The sequence below is a fragment of the Lemur catta genome, chromosome 4 (genome assembly GCF_020740605.2).
Source record: "Lemur catta isolate mLemCat1 chromosome 4, mLemCat1.pri, whole genome shotgun sequence".
In the NCBI taxonomy this organism is placed as follows: domain Eukaryota; kingdom Metazoa; phylum Chordata; class Mammalia; order Primates; family Lemuridae; genus Lemur; species Lemur catta.
Window position 1 is genome coordinate 104,073,567 of NC_059131.1, and position 18,493 is coordinate 104,092,059.

The following is an 18,493-nucleotide window of genomic DNA, read 5'->3' on the forward strand; positions in this document are numbered from 1 at the left end:
CCACGAAACCTGCTCAGCTGCAGACGTCTTGCTGCTACTAGAAGATGTGCACAGAACGAGGACCACAGAATGAGTAATTCTCAGGACTCAGCTGTTTAATAAACAGGAGCGTGTGTGTAAGATGTAAGCAAAGTGGGTAGACTGGCCAGAGGGGTTTTCCTTCCTTCTACTCAATCTTCATGCTTAGATCTGTCAAGAAAAGCACTACTGTGGGATTTAGCTAAGCGTGGGTAGAGAACTCCAGAGGTGACCTATTTTAATACTACTATGGAATGATATGGATAATAGGGTTGGGTACAATGGTTGCCGGCTACAGCCTGTAGGACGACATACCTAAACTCAAAGGCCAGGAACCTATGTGTTTACACATGAGCCCTTCACTACTCCTCTTCCTCCTCCTCCTCATCCCCTCATATTTATGTGCCACGCACTGTTCTACACATTTTATATGCATTAACTCATTGAATCCTGAGAACAACCCCATTAATGTTATTATACAGCCCCTTCCTTGTACCCTTTCCAAGGGCACAAAACAGTTAACTGACTTGCCCAAGATCACACAAGTAGCATCAGAGCTGGGGGTGAGACATAGGCAGGTGGGTTCTGGAAGCTACCCTCTTAACCACTGCACATAATGCCTCTCTGTACCTGGTATATGCTCGAACTATATATGTCCATTTTTAAAATGTATGAGGGTAGAGAAGTTGTACCTTCTAATACATATGTGTATAATCAGTCTGAGGTAATTAAGGGGGAACTATTATTTTTCAAAACCGTGAAGTTGTTTCCTGATGAAGAATTTCCTCAACTGACAATATTTAGCATCCCCTGAAAATAGTAATTACACATTAGGAATGCTCTTCACTCTTTCATTTAAAATAAATGATATGTTTTAGCCTTAGAAAAACATTTTTAAGCTATACAACCTAGGCTTTCATAGAACAAAAGATCTTCCAAATTCCTCAGTGTTAATCTACGAAATTAAACAAACTGAAATAGAGTTTCTAGTAAACCATATCCACCGTTTTCTTTTAAAAAATCGAACACTGTGTAAACAAATCAAATTTAAGACACCAAGGGAAAAAAATATGGTTGAGGGGGAAAAAGGAAAACAAAACAAGGACGCTATTATTCAGCTCTGTACTTAGGTTTAACAAGAGCTATCAATCTTTCTTTCCATGAACACTAAATTGAAAAGGAAAAAAAAAGAAAAAGAAAAATACAGATCAGTCTTCATAACCAGAGGCCAGAGAAACTTCAAGTTATGAAAACCTGAACTGACAATTTGAAGCTTTCAAACTCTCAGAAGGACTGCATGCATTTTTATTCCAGGCCTTTTGTCTCCATTTTTAATCCTTTTGCTCTCTGGCCATCCTGACAGGTACTGATGGAGTGGTCTCGTCCAGGTACTTGCCTTTCAGAGGCAAAAGTGACAACCACACTTTAATCTCCAAATCTTTCCAAATAATTCATTTTTTTCATAAATCTAGGGCTCAATAGCAGTAACAACACTGCAGAATCTTGAGAGAGGGAAAAGGAAACAAAGCCAGAACTTTAAGTTTCTTGACAGTTCAACTTTTTCTTTCTTCATTTTTAAATAGATTCTTTCTGCATAAAATATGTTTTGTACCAGCAACTGTATCTTTTTATATGCAGATCAAAACCAAAACATTAATATGGGACTCACATGTTTACACTCGTAGTAACTTGCCTAAAGAGACAGTCATTCATTCAACAAGTACTTATCACGTATTACTATGTGTTGACACTGTTTTAGGCATCAAAGATTTGATAACCCTGAAAAAAACAGAAAATACTGATGCCTCATTGAGCTTTCACTCTCGGAGAAGGGAGAAACAAATAAATGAAGACGGGATTGTCTGAGACCATGAACGGGCACTAGGACAGACATAGGCAGGGTCCCGTGAAAGAGGGAGCTGGCAGTGGGCTCACACCTTAGTAGGGAGCCAAAGCAGCCGCACTGACTAGTGGGCGCTGAACTGATTCCTGCAAGGGGGAGCCAGACTGGGAGAAGCTCTCTCCTTGCAGAGCGAGCAATAACTGCAACGGTCCAGAAGGGGCAGAAAAGGATGTGGCATGTTCCAGGAACAGAGAGGACACCTGAGCTTCGAGAGGAATGACAGGAGATGGAGGGAGGGGGAGGTCTCAGAAGGTCTTGCAGGTCCCAACAAAGAACAGGCTTATATTCCAGAATGGGAAGCCACTAAATGTGTTTGAGCAATGGAATGGCATGATCTGATTTACATTTTCAAAAATCACTAAAAGATAAAAGAATGATTTAGTTACAACTGTTTAGAACATCAGTGTGTACTCAAGTAATTAAAAAAATCTATTTCAAGGAAATGTTAAACAAAATTGATAAGTTTATAAATATTATAACCATAATTGTCAAAAAAGAAACACAAGCTTATTTTTAACCTGCAGAATGATTTTGATATTTTGAAACACTTTAGGAAAAAATTCTTGTATTCCAATTTCTATTTGATCTTTGTAAAAGTCAAGTGGTTTGAAAAGCAACTCTATGATCTCTTAGTATTTAGAAGCAGCATTCTAGAAAGCCTTAACACTTATTTATAAGTACATTAATTTCCTTATTCAATTATTTAAGTAATTGACATAGTCAATTCACAAGTTATCCAGATACTTTACCTTTTTCTAATTAGTTAACTTTTGAGTTCAGGGTTAATTACTAATAGGAGCGACAGAGATGAAAAAAACCTCAGTAAATTTACCATTTATTATTGGCAAGGCTGAATAAAGGAAGATAAAAATCAACTGCTGAAAGAACCCAAATCAACTAAATTGAAAGGACAAAATGCTCTGCCATCCTACTGTGACACTTTGACCAAGACCAAGGTGTTACAATAGCAAGGATAACACAAGTCAGGTGTGAAATTCTGCTTCCTGCTGAGCTTCATGTGTCATGTGAAAATCAGCATAACATCAACTGTCTTGCAGACTATTATGCGGTTACAATTAAGGTATGTAATGTCAAGCAATGCCTTCCACATAGTATATTCTCACTAAAGGACAGCACCTTTCTCAGAAAAATCTAATGAAATATAGTTAATTCCAATATATTCTGCTTTGGGAAATAATTTTTTTTCAGAAATAAGGCATTTATAATACTGAAATAATCACTTCAAATCCACAAGTATCAGGATTAACACTGTAAAGTGAATTTGTCTGTCTTCCTATTGTTCCTCTGATCAAACACTACAGCTGAGTCACACCACCCAGGGAGTTGATACCAGGCTCCGGAGCCAGCCAATGCCACCGTCAACCAGCCTACATGGCTTAACTTCTCTTAGACCCTCTCTGTTCCAGGAAGACAGACCTCATTATATTTTCCTGCCTATAGTTCTTGAATTAGTTTGAATGTACATAACGTGAGCATGCGGCCTGTGTCTTACTTATTTTTACATGTCCACTGCCTAGCACAAGCCTGACACAAAGAGTTGGATGGATAAATGCCCACCGTGGCTCTGCTCAGAGAATTCTCCAAACCTGAAATCTTCCTATTCAATCAAAGGGATTCCCATCACCTTTTGTGAAACCAAGCTTAAGTCTGATTTTACTTAAACTCACACATACACATACTTCATCAGAACAAACTGAACTACTTGGTATCACTTAGTACTCTAACTGAACATGTCCAGAAAACTTGGCCGTTTTTCCTATGCATCTGCATTTATCTACATTACCTCACCAGTTGGCGTGTCCATCCCTAAGGGAAGGAGCTCAGTTGCCTTTTTTTTTTGCAATAACCCTTAAAATCTGAAACAAAATCAATTGGCCCTAAGGTAGACATCAGTGAACACCGGTGAGAATTCACTCAACATCCCACCCCAGTATAAATCCCTGCTGCAGTACATGAAATATTATCTGTGCCTGGAAGCATTTATATACGTGCAAAAAGTATCTCGCCACTGCAAGATCAAATCTTGAGGGAAAAAAAACAAAATTTAAACCTAATTGTTTTGATAATGGAATAAAGTTTTATCATATAACAAAATCTAAAAGAAGCATGAAAGATACCTTCAAGCAGTTTTTTCTCTGAAGAGAGTTTAGAAGCAGCAGAAGGAGCTTGATACAAAAAGTCACAGAGGAACGTGGACTGCGAAGACTCTTGATTTAATCCACCCTCAGAATGAACGTCATGCTGAGGGAAATCTAGAAAAATTAAAGAAATAAAACACTCGAAATTTAAAATGTATACAATTTTCCCTTTGTTAATACGTACGTGAGTTTTGCGCTAGAAGGAAAACTACTTTAAATTTACCACAGAATAAATATACACAGATATTTATTGTACTATGCATAAAATTTGCAAATAAGCACTTCAGTCATGTTTATTATTCATATATGAAAATAGGATTTAATTTTGGTGGAAATGATTATGTGGGATTAACTATTTTAATCTTCCGTTTATAAGATTAAAGAAATAGAAAAGATTTATGTCCTAAACTTTTTCTTGAAATGATATAAAAATAGGCTTAAGCATCTTCCATATTTTTGGTAATTACATTTTCCTCATTCTGACAGGTTTTTCTTATTTGAGAAAGAAGCAGGTTTACGCTTCAGTACTTTAAGGGACATATCAGAAGAGCACAGGGTAACGCAGAGACAGAGACAAACCTGAGAACTTGTTGTGATGGAGGAACTCCATTTGCAGACTCTGGCCGGCCTTCTTGGCCAGTAGGTAGGGCGTGCTGTGCACGGGGTCTCCAGTTGCACACATGACATCTGCCCCACTGAACAGCAAAGCCATTGTTTCCAGAACATCTGCCTTCACCACAGCAGCACACAGGGCCTGGGCATTAAAAGAAAATAATACCATTTAAGGGAAGAAAACAATATTCTAGCTATATCAAAATGAGTAAAAGTTTGACAATTCATTTATGAGATAAAGTTTATACTCCTTTTTTTCTAAGAAGGTTAATAATAATAATGCTCAGAATTAGTCAACAGGCACAAAATTGTGTGAATTCAAATTGTAACCCAATTCCTTCACATCTCAATTCATTATTTTGTTGCTGTGATATCCCTTCAAAACCTAAGCCATCATATTTGCTTTGGAAGATATTTTTATGCTCACATACTATGATAATGGCTGATGCTCAGAAAATTCAAAACATTTCAAATGTAATAATGAAGTAGCCACTAAATGTTTAGTCATATGAGAGTTGTTAATATATTTTTCCAATTTAATCAGGAGCTGCACAGTATTTAAATCATCATTGTGCTATGGGAATTCCAAAGAGGAGTGCACAGCAAATTCAGGATCTTTCCCTTTGTGGGCTGGGATGGGGGAAGTCAGAACAATACACAAGAGGCCAGAAAACAATATTACTGACTTATGTTATGCATCATCCTTGTACAAATAATATCAATGGCTGGAATCTGACTTTTTTTTTTTGCACTGAAGTAATAAGCTGCCTTCACATCTCTCCTCATCCTTTCTTCCCACCTTATGTCAGTGCTCAGAGCTCACTTTATTGGCTTCCCATTTGCTTCTAAACCCTCAATTATGGCACCTTGATCTGACTTCCGCCTTGGACTCACCAGTCTAACTCCTTCCTTACAAGGTGCACCTGGTTAATTTGCCCTCAGGGATGCAGGCTCAAGACAATCACTCATTAGCTGTCCCCCTAGCAGCTCAGAATATATAAGTAGAAGGCAAGGAGTCTCAGAACATTCACAGTTCCTACCCTGGCATGTGAGGTGTTAAAAAAGTACTCATCTTTTCTACCATGGACTAAGTCTGTGGTCCCCAACCCCCAGGCCATGGACCAGTACCAGTCCATGGGCTGTTAGGAACTGGGCCACACAGAAGGAGGTGAGTGGCAGGTGAGCAAGCAAAGCTTCATCTGTATTTACAGCCACTCTCATCGCTCGCATCACTTCCAAAGCACCACCTCCTGTCAGATCAGCAGCTGCATTAGGGTCTTATAAGAGCACAAACCCTACTGTAAACTGCACATGGGAGGGATCTAGGTCGTGCACTCCTCACGAAAATCGAATGCCTGATGATCTGAGGTAGAGCTGAGGTGGTGATGCTAGCTCTGGGGATCGGCTGCAAATACAGAGTATCATTCACAGACAGGACTGACTGCACAATAAATGTAATGTGCTTGAATCATCCCAAAACCATTCCTCCCACCTTCAGTCCATGGAAAACTGTCTTCCATGAAACCAGTCCCTGGTGTCAAAAAGGTTGCAGACCACTGGCCTAAAACTCTAGAATGTTCTTCACCTCAGGATGAAGAAGCCTGAATTCTCATACCTGACTTTGTACTCATTTGCTAGGTGATCTTGTACAAATCCCTTCATTTCTGGGTCTTAGTTTTTCCCCACCTGCAAAACACGGGTGCTGGAAAGCATAAAGACACTGCCCCTTCCACTCTAATAACAGTCTGACACCCCCAGTGCAGTCACGGGTATTTCCTCTCATTTCCTCTCTCATCACCCTACTCTTTTCCTTCCCAGCACATAGCACTTGCTCTAGTGGATTTATTCCAGTCTAGCTGTTCACAGTTGGTCTTCCCCAAGTGACTGTCACTCCCATGAGTAAAAGAAGCACATCTTGATTTTACCACAATTGTATCCCAGCACCTGAAAGAGGACTTAGCAATTATTAAGTGTACAATAAACGTTCATTATAATGTTCTTTTTAAAAGATTATTCACTGACACTAAGACGCCACTTTTAAGAAGTACAATGTGGAAATCAGTCCCAGTAGGTAAACTTCCCTAAGCTATTTAGAAGAAATGAGATTGCTACCCCTTAATTTAAAACTTATCTAATGGCTTAGTCCATGGGAAGTATGTGGTGTGACAGAGAGGACCTCACTTGAGGACATAAATCACTACCCATTGACAAGATTCACATTACCATCAAAGCGGAAAAGGAACTGGGGGAATATATGGGCTCATTCTCCAAGCCCACCAGTTACCTCCTCAAATCAATAATGTACACTTTATATACTTATTTTATTGACTTCTAGTATACAGAATTAGATTAAACATAAGCCTAGGTTTATGATATCCTCTTATTAGTCCATAAATGTCTGGTATGGTTAGGCAGTTATTTTAATGATATAAATGGCAACATAAAAACATTATCTATAACAAAATTAAATACCTGAATAACAACTTACATAACTATATAGCTCGCCCCCATCTTAGGAACCTATTATGAATCCTACATTCATTGTGTGCTTTTGCTTTAAAATTAGTTGGTGATCTGACTGTACTATTAATAACACCAAAGACATACAAAGAAGGAAAACTTATTTTCGTGCAACTAAATCAATAGAACAGATATATAAATCAATTTTATATAGCCCATATTTTCAAATGTGGACAATGGTCTTTATTTTCCCACCTGTTCAACATAATGGTAATTACCTAGAGATTCTTATCCAGCAAGCATTAACATTAAAAAACACATTCACAAACTGAGAACTGGCAGGGCACAGTGGCTCACACTGTAATCACTCTGGGAGGCCTAAGCAGGAGGATCACTTGAGCTCAGGAATTTGAGACCAGGCTGAGCAAGAGCAAGGCCCCATCACTACTAAAAATAGAAAAAATTAGCCAGGCATGGTGGCACATGCCTGTAGCCCCAGATACTTGGAAGGCTGAGGCAGGAGGATCGCTGGAACCCAGGAGTTGGAGGTTGCTGTGAGCTATGATAACACCACTGCACTCTAGTCAGGGTGACAGAGTTAAGACTCTGTCACCAAAACAAACAAACAAAAAAGACTGAGAACTATGAAAAAATACATCATATGAGCATTGAAAGATAGGTTCATCAGGTTTATGCTTTAAATATCTACACATAGAAGACTCTCCTAACACACAAGAGACGAAGCAGTAATTTAGAAAAAGAACCAGTGAAGGGGTATTTAACAAATCCCTTTGCCAAAAGTTCTTTACCAAAAGACCAAATGTGCAGCATGAAATAGGCACCAAAGAATCTGGAATCACTCAACCAAAAGCAAATGAGACTTCAAATCAGGAGCATTAAGCGAATCATAGTTTATAACAACATACTGTTACATGTCAGTGTTGGTGACACTATCAGCAACATACCAGCTGAAGTTACATTCAGTACCCTTCCCTAAAACAGCGCAAGTTGTCAAAATATTAAGAATGGGGATGAGTCTGAGTTAGCTGGAAACTTCAGTTATGGAGAAACAATTTATCCTCTCTTGATAATGAATCCTTAAGTGAAACAACAGGGAAAATCACTAGCATAATCTCACAAAAGGAAATAAAACAAAATTAAACAATTAATTATTTTATCAAACAGTATAAGATTTTTTACTCCTTATCTGGAATCTTGGCACATGTTTAAAAAGACATTAAAATTGACATCTATTGTTATCTTTTATTGAATACCTTATTTAATTCTTCTTTGCTGAGAGATGCCAAAAGGGTCTTTCTGAATTTTCCTTCTTTATATTTCTGAGTAATAAAGTTTTTTCTCTTTTCTACTGGTGAGTCCATGTGTAATTCTTCATCCTTTTGGAGATTACCAGCCCAAAAGTCATTTGCTCTCTTGTTTCCAATGACAATAAAAAGCTGCATGTCAAAAAAACGACAAAACATTTCAGTTCATAAAACGTATTTGAATCTGTAGAAAACTGCATCATATTACAAATTAAAGCATAATTTACTGTAATATACGAGAAAATCCATGAAAGACTGAACTCTATCAAAAAATGAAGTGTGAAAGCAGTTACTATATCTATTTTTAATACAGCGTAGCTACTCTGAATAATGGTAAAAAAATTAGCTTGGAAAGAATTGCAAACAACACAATTACAGCAAAAGTGTTTTTATTCTTTGAAACTCACTGAGACAGACACATTTCAAAGGGCCAAGTTGGTGGGCTACGGCTGTCTAGAGCAGGCAGCAGAGGGACAGGAGCAGAAAACGGAGACAGGACACAGCAAGTTCCACTCAGTCACACTTAATGGATGACAGCACGGCCAAGATAAAGAATAGTAAATTCTGCCAAATGGTTTCATTCACTTTTCTAATATCTTATCCACGGTGGGCTAGAAAGAGAGTTCTAGCTTTTTTTAAAAAAAGCTGTCAAGCCTTTAAAAGGAGTTATTACCATTAAATCTCATTGTACTTTTTATTTTTAAAATAACTATCTCATTTAGGAAGCATTCCGAAGACTTACTACTATCAAAAAGCCATTTTCATGATGTGATGAGAACTTCATCAAAGAGCTCCTAGAAAAATCCACAACCCCCCACTGCACCCTCTTCACAGTGTCCACGGCCCCCACAGTTAAACAGGACCTACCTCTATGAGCTCATTACTCCAAATGCTGGCATCCATCTTTAGACTTCTAACCTTGGAATCTTTGGGTCCCAAAGATCTATGTTGTCCTAAAGGAAACAACAAAAAGTGCATTTCTATTTTAATTTGTGCATAAATTTATTTTACCTTTTTTTAAAAGGTGTATATGTGTGCATGTATGTGTGTATCTTCTCAACTTAAAACACACCGATATCTACTTTCCTAGATGCCAACTGCACTAAGAGTAGTGGTGGTGATCACACGGAGACGATAACCAGCCACAATAAAGATGACAGCAGTCATCTTTCATCAGCACCCTGCATTGGTATGAAACCACACTTTTAAAAGAATATATAGATGTGTGTGTATACAGACATATAAACAATTTGTCCTCATTTGGTAATTAGCTAGAAATCACACGCCACTGGAAACCTTTGGTAACGTGTCTGTTAAAGTCCCGTGTACATAAATACAGATACTACTCCCTTATTATTATAAAAACTTTACTATTGTAAAACTAGCTACGACATTAGTAAGTGTATACTTAAAAATCTGATGTGAATTCTTTATTCTACTATGATGCCTGGACGAGACAAGAGCCTAGCATTCTATTACCATCAATTCAACTGTGCCGTAAAAACCATCATTCAGTCATCACTGAGCACCCAGGTGGATGTCAAATGATTTCTAAGCTGAGAAGGAAAAACGTATACAAGTCATTGACCTTGATCTTAAGGACCCTTTGCCTTATGAGAAGTGAAAGTTCATTCTTCTCCCTACATCGGATAAGAGGTTCTTTACCTTCCTTCTTTGAGGTGGAAACTACTTGGAGCACAAAGCTTCGGAATTCCCAAGGCAGGAATTTGCTTAGGTTTGCATTTTAAAAGACTACCTAAAGGCAATATGGTACTGAAAAGGAAAACACTTAGAAGCCTTTAAGAAGAGCTGAAAGGGACGATTGGAGTAACCTGGGCAAAGAAACTGAAATCGACTTGAGGCAGCAGCAGGAGAGGAAAATAAAAAAAAAGGGAAAAAACAGATTTAAAGACAGCAAGAAGATAAAGAAGATAAAATGAATAGGACTGGTTGGGCTTTAAGAAAACAGGAAGGGGAAGGAGGGTCTCTCGGGTTTTAGGCTTGAGTGTAGGGTAAACAGGATTGCTTCTGACCAAGATCAAGAACATACAAAAACAGGCAGTTTTATACGACGGGATGGGGGGCAGCAATGAAGCCTCCATTTTTGACATGTTATTTTTGAGGTATATTTGCCAAATCTAAGTAGAGATTCTAGTAGGTAGATAATTATGAGAGTTTGGTGTCCCACAGAGTGAGAATCACCTGCTTGAAAATGAGTGTGGAATTCAAATGATAAATAACACTCAGGAAGAGCACAGCAAAAGAGAGCTGAGAATGTAACCCACGGGAACACATCTATTTCAGGAGCACGAAGAGAAAACGCAACCTGCAAAAGGATGACTGGCAGTGAGACTACACAGAGAGAGGACAGTCTCTTAGAAGCCGAGGGAGGATTGGTCAAGGGTCTCAAATAAAGAGAAGACAATAAAGATGCAAAGTGACTGCACAGCAATTGAGAGGTAAAATACATTGGTAAATGTGGTGAAAATATTTTTACTGCAGTAGAGAGGAAAGGAGGCTAATTACAGAATGCTGAGGAAAAACTAGGGAGTTAAAGGAAAGGAGAAAACCTATGCATATCACTGCTCTTGAAAATATCTTGTCTATGAAAGGAAAAAAAGGGACAGAGAACGATACACAGAAGGGAACGGAACATTTTCAGAAAGCCTGACGGTGGTAATGAGACAGACTTACGCCAGTTTATGCGATGAACCAAAAGAAACCATGGCGGACCACTCACACACCAGAGTGACCAGGCGGCGAGGGGGGCATCTGAAGGAGGGAGGAAAGAAAGGAAGCCTAGGCGGAAAGGACAGCGTGGGCAGCACAAAAGGGATCTCTCCCAAAAGAGGAGGGGAGGGACGAACACAAAGAGGAAGGTGATTAGCTGATTTTTTGTTGCTGTTACGATTCTGTTAATTAGCAGGTGAGGAAATCTAGTAGAAGAGAGGCCTAGAAAAGTATTCAGGCTTTACGGCAACTGTCGGGACTGCAATACTCCTTGGTCCTCTCCTGCGTCCTCTCAGGGAACCTCGCGCCCAGCTCCAGTCCTGCACTCGCCACACTCCACTGCAATTATATCTGTATATCTGTGGAGGAAATTAATTCCCCAGACCAGACCAGTAGCTGGAATTCTGGGTGAATTCTCTCTCTCTCCCCACTCCGTGTGCGTGTCCGCGCACCGCTGCAGGTGTTGGGGGAGGGGGAGAGGTCGTCCTGGAAAACTGAGGTTTAGCCTGTGCTTAACTCTCTGCAAGACCCCTATGACCACACACTTAAGCTGGGGCCCATTTCCCTCTACTCACCTGGACACCTGTCTGAGCTCCCAAATACTCTGATACGTCAGGTGGTCAGATGTGAGGTCACAATAAGGAAACCAGTCATACCCACAGGACTGGTTATTTTCATAAACATCCATACTCTTGTGAAATGCTTCTACATAAAAATTTTTATTATAAGATACAGAAGATCTGGCATACATAGTTTAGGGCCCAAAACAAGTTTGACGTGAACAATATGCCTTACAAAAAGTGACTGGGGAAAAATGGACAAATCTTGCAGCAAGGTGCAAGCTTGTTCAGGATACACCCTGAAATACACTCACCTGAAATCTAGAAATTTCAACATTGTCTTTTTCAAATCCGTACATGACTAGTAGACACAAAATATGATTGCATGCTTAAAAATCAATTTTTACATCTAAGTCATGCATAAGAGAAGTTTAGGGTCCTGAGATATTTCTGAATTTGATAGAAATGTAATAAGCTTTCCCTGGTATGACTTTGCGCATACCATTAGCTCGAACACATTATATATGACAACAAAAAGCATTCAGTGCCAGTCTGCCACAGAGCAGTGATGAGCATAACTTATCACTAATTACCTGCACACTTCTTACAGATGACAACACAGAGATTGATGGATGCCCAGTCTGGATCCGGGGCTTTGCAATCTGCACAGCTCCTGTTGGACTCATTGAACCAAATCTTCTCAGCTACTTCATAATCAGAGAGAGTTTCTGCTATCGACTGCTGCACAGCTTCAATCCAGTCTTGTTTCTCTTTTTCAGACTCTGCTGTAAAGCTGAAACAATTAACATTTCTGCATTATCGATCTCCCTTGTAAATGCCAATTAAGTAGTATGTTCAGCTTGCATATAAATTTCACTCCCAAATTAAAGAGCAGCTGAAAAATATGCCTTCTAGGCAGTAGTGGATTGTCTTTCCTGTTAAAAATCATCTACTTTAACAAACCTTTCTTTTTCCCTTCATTTTCCACATTCCTTATGACTTTGTTTATATATCTTGAATAAAAATTAATGTATGCGTTTTTATGGCCAAGATATAAAAATTGCCTTGTTAGGTCAAAAGCCTAAACAAGAGGCCATGTTTCCTAAGCAATGCTTACATAATAATCAGTACGAGATTGGCTGAGTTTCAGGACTATTGGAATATTTTGCCAAGCAAGTATGCCAAGACTTGTCTGAAACTACATCATCAAAAATGCCCACCAGAAATTGTGATTTTTGTTTTCAGACGTAAAAAATAGATACTTTTTTGTAAGTAGAAGAATGTCCAGATGGCTTTAAGAAACTGAGAAATCAAAAAAAAGTTGGAAGTGGTTACTATTCTAACAGATTTCTAACACATATTTAGCCATGTTCTGATTTATTTTGAATCTTAGTGTTTATTGGGTGTTTTAGTGAAGAGAAAAAAAAAACATTAAACAGCAGTTCACTCCTTCAAGAAATATTTACTGAGCACCTACAATGTATCAGGGAATGTATTATACTATGGTCTACATATTTGGTCCATGACCCACAAAGTGATTCTTCACATTAAAATATTCTTTCTAAAGATGAAAATGCTTTGAAATATAATGAAAATAACAGATGGCGAACATATTCTAAATAACCCACAAGAATGAGTGGTCTACATGGATACTTTTTGAAGCACTTTATGATTCCATTACCACTATAATATTCATAAAATTCCTAGTTGTTTCTGGTTCTACCAGAAATATATATTGGTTCACAGCCAATATATATTTACATTTTCAGTTGAGGCTAGAATCTGCATATTGAAAATAAAGCTTCTTATTTTTATGAGATCATTTCTTTCTCAAAATTTGAGCCAGTGGACATATTTTGACAGACAAAATGAGCAACAGATTTGGCAGTAACTTCGAAATTTCTAAGTAATTGTTAGTTCTGCAAAAGCCTAGAGCAATTGCCTCTGACCTGCACACTACTGTGTGTGTGTTCATTATTTATAATAGATGACTTAATGTACATGAACTCAATAGATATTGACTTATGCCTATTCTGTATAATAAACCTATGGAGTCATTATAATTTATTGAACTATATTAAGCACTTTAAATATTCTTTTCATCATCATGATGCAATTAGTAGAATACCACAATGTAAGATATATAATAAAATGCTAAAATATTTGGATCAATAAGTGCTATGAGGTCCATTAAATTCAAGATCACTGTAAGCTGAGTCCCTGCAGGAAATCATACGGAACAACTGTAATTAGGAATTGATCTTAAATGAGGGACTATATTTGATTAGTATAAAAAGAAGGCAAATAACAATACAATTTGAAAACAAGGTAACATGTTCTTTTAATTTTATTCCTTCTAAATGTAAAGGAATGTATCACAGGCTTGTTGATAAAGAACATATTCACCAAGCTTACTAAGTAAAAGAGGTATTAAAAAACTACTCAAATTTCATGAAATAAATATCTTTTCAGGTTGCCTGATTATTCAGATCATGTTTACAAGGTATTTTTATATACTGGCTAACAAATTAGACAATATGGAAAAGAAAGAAGATAATTTGTGTCCTATAAGACATAAAATCACCACTAGCAATGCAAAGGTAGATCACGCGAGCTTTCCTGTAGCAGTACCAGCACAAAATACTTACAAATGGCTTACCTGAAACTCCGATAGGGAGTGATTATTTCAAAACACTGTTTCACAGTTCGGTCCACTTGCTTTACATTTGCTACATTCATAGGAATTATGGTAATACCAAGTCCACTCTTAAAATCCTAGTTTGGAGAAAAACATTAAAAACTATCAAGAAACCAAAAAGATCGATTTTGAAAACATCATATTTTCTAAAATATAATAAATCATACCAAATTTTGCTATAACATATGTATATGGAATTAAAAAATTCATTAGAAAATAGATTGAGAGCGATTTTCTTATCTTAGACAGTCACTTTCAATACAGAACAATACTGTCCCGTATTAAACTTGACAGTCAGGCTATCGATAAAGTATGGGTTTCGTCTGTAAGAAAGATAAATTGACTGGGCCACAGATACTGAACTACATGTGCTTTGCTTTTGAAAGCAGGCACTATATTCATCTTTATCTATTCAGTAAAGGAAACTAACAGTTAACTTTACCATGTACCAAGCATTTTCCTACGTGGTGGAGCCAAATGCCATTGTGGGGTTAGTATAATTACTGTTTACATAAAAAGATGGGGAAACCAAGGCTCAAAGAGATGAGGTTATATGGAAAGTGCAGCTAGTCATACATGGCAGGAGGGAGTAGAAGGCCGAGCTGTCTGCGGGCTAAAGCTTTGTTTTACTACACTGGATTCCCTCTGCTGCGTCCCATTATTTTTCTCCTCAGTTACTCTCAAACAAAAGCATTACTTGTTTTATGAAGTATACAATTTTATCTCATTTCCAATATTTTATTGCTTTCCTTTTCCTTGAATCAGATTCTTAAAAAGCTCCTCTAATGCTACCTAAAAACTGCCATTTGTTCAACATCTATAGTCACTATGTTCAGCTTGTCTTGTGAAGACTAGAGATTGTTCAAGTGGCGAATGGAGAGCCGGCATTCTGAGAGCACTAAAGTTTGCAATACGTCATCTACTCATATGGGTTTTAGAATCTGACTTATCAATTAAATAATGTTAACACTTCACAAACTATAATCTGTACCTAAAAAAATGAATTACCTCTGTGAATAGATTTTTATTAAATGTGTTCCAAATTCATAAATTAAATTATGACTAGGAAAATGCAGTATATTAAGGGCAAAATACAAAAAATATTGGTCCATTTTCAAAGAGAATACTTGGCAGAGACTGTGAAAGAGTCTATTCACAGGCTTCTTCTCTTTGTCTCTCCCGCTACACAGGTTAAAAGTAAAAGGACTATTTTCCTATCTCCCCTACACCTAGGAGTGGCCATGGATTGTAGTTTGAGTCAGTAAAATATAAATAATTCCTGGTGGAAGAGACAGGGAAAGGCGTAAAAACCTTAGAAGACAGAAGCCTTTCACCCTTGCCTTTCCATCTTCTTGGGAAATGACGTCTAGAAGCATAGAAGCCATTTTAGAACTTCAGAATCCTTGAGAAGACAAGCCTGAGGACAAATTCTTATACTCTATGGATGCCAAAGTGAGGAGGAAAAAAAAAGAAAAAAAAAAAAAAACAGGAAAAATCTTGTTTCCTGGTAGCATCAACTCAATTCTCTACTGCCTACACCAAACGGTTTGTTAAAACAAATCCCTATCTAATATTTAAGCTATCCTTCAGGTTTTTGTCGTTTAATACTAATGCATTCCTGACTGATAAAATAAGTGGAAAAAAATTATAACAATTTTTTCCCCATTTTTAGGGTATATCCAGAGTTTCTGGCCACAAATTGTGGAAAAGGTTCTCTAACTTTATTTTTTTAACATACAAAGTTTTTAGTTAGGATAAGAAAATGACTCATTCAGAAAAGAAATTATCAATTGGATGCTATTTTTTTTTTCTGATGAAAGAACAAATAGCGAATTTGTTAGGAGAAACAAGCCAGAAATTGAGAATCAGTTATATATAAGAAAAGATGCACAGAAATGCTGAGTGTTGTAAAATAATTAGAATGGGAATAATGTACTTCCACTTTGTACAGTTAACCCACTTAATGAAAACTGCTTGACATTATCTATGCGGGAAGGAAAAATCAAGCTTTTCCAATTCCACATTTTAATAAGTTCCAGCATATCTGTACAGGGTTGAACTTTCTTATTAAATACAAAAAAAAAAAAAAAACCCAATAACCTACACCAATGTTCCTGCTACGTGCGGTAGCTGCCGGATAAACTCCCAGCGCGTGCGACTGGGAACTCAGGCTCTGTCATAAGTGAGGAAATAAGGCAGGACACCATTATTTTAAAACAGCTTTCTGATGACTCACCTTGATACAGGGGTAAACTCTAGAATAAATACTTGGGTGGTACATCCTTCAAACAACTCTCCTTAATGAGGCTTTTGCCAGAGCTAGCTACCAGATCACTCCAGGCTGTACTCTCGGACGGGGCCCGGCCTGCAGGGACGGCACGGCCACTATCAACACCGGCACACAACACGCTGCCCACCACACGAGCAGATGGTAAGAATGACAACCTTTTATGAAAACTAATGAGTCTCATCAAGGTTCCTGCCTAAATAGATGGCCCCTCATCTCCACAAGCAAGCCCTGAGATATCTACATATAAATCTGTAATTTCTATTAAAATAAGTGAGGGCCAGCTCAACACCCAAATTTCTCCCAAGCAAAGCAAAGATGATTTTTTCAGTCTGGAAAACTGAAGACCATTTATCAGTTGCTTGCCATGGCCATATGGTTTTGAGTAATTAGAGTATCCACAGAACTCACCAGCACAAATTGACTATAAAATGTACATCAGAGTAACAAAATAAATGTCAGTGCTCTTGAGAGCTATTAAATATGAAACAACTGCATTTTCTATGAAAAATATTTTTGGTGACATTAAGCCATGTTTTCTCAGACAGTACTTAGAACATATTTCGAATATTTCTTCTTCCTGGATGCTCTTCACAATTACCCATGGCAATCTCTCCCTCCCACGCTGGGACTCTGATTCCATGAATCTGAGGGCACAACCTAAGGATCTTTAATATACAAAAACAAAACTACAGCCCCGTGATTTTCGTACGTGGCCAATACTAAGAAACACTGATTTAGAAAGCAGAACTAGTTGCAGAATTGAGACAGTATGAGTATGCAATATTTAAATACTAGGACACAAACACTTCTCTCTGCCTTTCTTAGAATGAAAAAAAAAAATGTCATCAGAATAGACAAAAAACATTTGAAATCATTAAGACTATTAGTTTAAAATAAGCAGGCCAGAACACAATGACATGTTGCACTGACAAGATCCTATCTATCCTGGGTGCAAACTCCTGTGCTAATGTCCAGAGACTTTAAAAACATCATCTTCATTAAGTATATAGCGTATTCCACAATTCATTTAATATCTATTTGTGTGTGCTCTGAAGTTTATAAACAGCTACGAACTCTCATTTGCTGTTGTAAATCAGTGGTCCCCAACCTTTTTGGCACCAGGGACCAGTTTGATGGAAGACAGTTTGTCCACAGACTGGGTAGGGGTGGAGGGTGTCATCAGGCAGTGATGCGAGCCGTGGGAGCAGCTGTAAACACAGATGAAGCTTTGCCCGCCACTTACCTCCTGCTGTGTCCCCTCCCTCGTTCTAAGTTTCAGGGAAGACTGTTCTCCTGAGGCGGGTGGGGAATGGAAGAGCTATCCCTAACAGGCCATGCCCTGGGGACTGGGGACCACAGTCAAATAATTCTGTGAATTAGGCAGAGCAGATACAGAAATTTTTTTAATGGTAAAATTACTCCTGGCAAAGCAGTGTTTATTAAGTCCCTAGTGTGCCAGAAATGGTGCTAAGACCTGGATCTGCACAATAGCATAAGATAGGGTCCCAGCCTTGGGGAAGCTCATGGTCTAAGGGCAGAATGAGAGAAAGTTTTAATAAGTATAACAAAAGAAAAATGCCTCCTTGTAGGGTAAGCACAGAATTCAGCCTAGAAAAGAGAGAAAGTCGTGTTCATAATAACCTTTCCAAAGGCTGTGACACTTGACTGGCCAAAGGACAAAACCTGGACCAGCCTCGTGTTCAGGCACACCTCTCTCGCTTCAGCTCACTCATCCACG

At 38.1% G+C, this 18,493-nt stretch overlaps 1 protein-coding gene across 3 annotated transcripts in view; it reads right to left on the bottom strand.

The window, feature by feature from the left end:
- The window catches only part of ARAP2 (ArfGAP with RhoGAP domain, ankyrin repeat and PH domain 2), a 162,950-nt gene that overhangs the window by 86,026 nt on the left and 58,431 nt on the right, over positions 1-18,493 (bottom strand). For all 3 annotated transcript variants that reach the window (XR_006734821.1, XM_045550494.1, XM_045550495.1), the window contains exons 9-14: positions 14,427-14,542; positions 12,361-12,560; positions 9,345-9,430; positions 8,427-8,609; positions 4,660-4,834; positions 4,060-4,194 (exon numbers count right to left, since the gene is read on the bottom strand). Coding sequence is in view for 2 of the 3 variants with exons in the window: in XM_045550494.1 (XP_045406450.1) it covers positions 4,060-4,194; positions 4,660-4,834; positions 8,427-8,609; positions 9,345-9,430; positions 12,361-12,560; positions 14,427-14,542 (895 nt within the window). In the remaining variant the exon portion in view is untranslated. The remainder of the gene's footprint in view (positions 1-4,059; positions 4,195-4,659; positions 4,835-8,426; positions 8,610-9,344; positions 9,431-12,360; positions 12,561-14,426; positions 14,543-18,493) is intronic.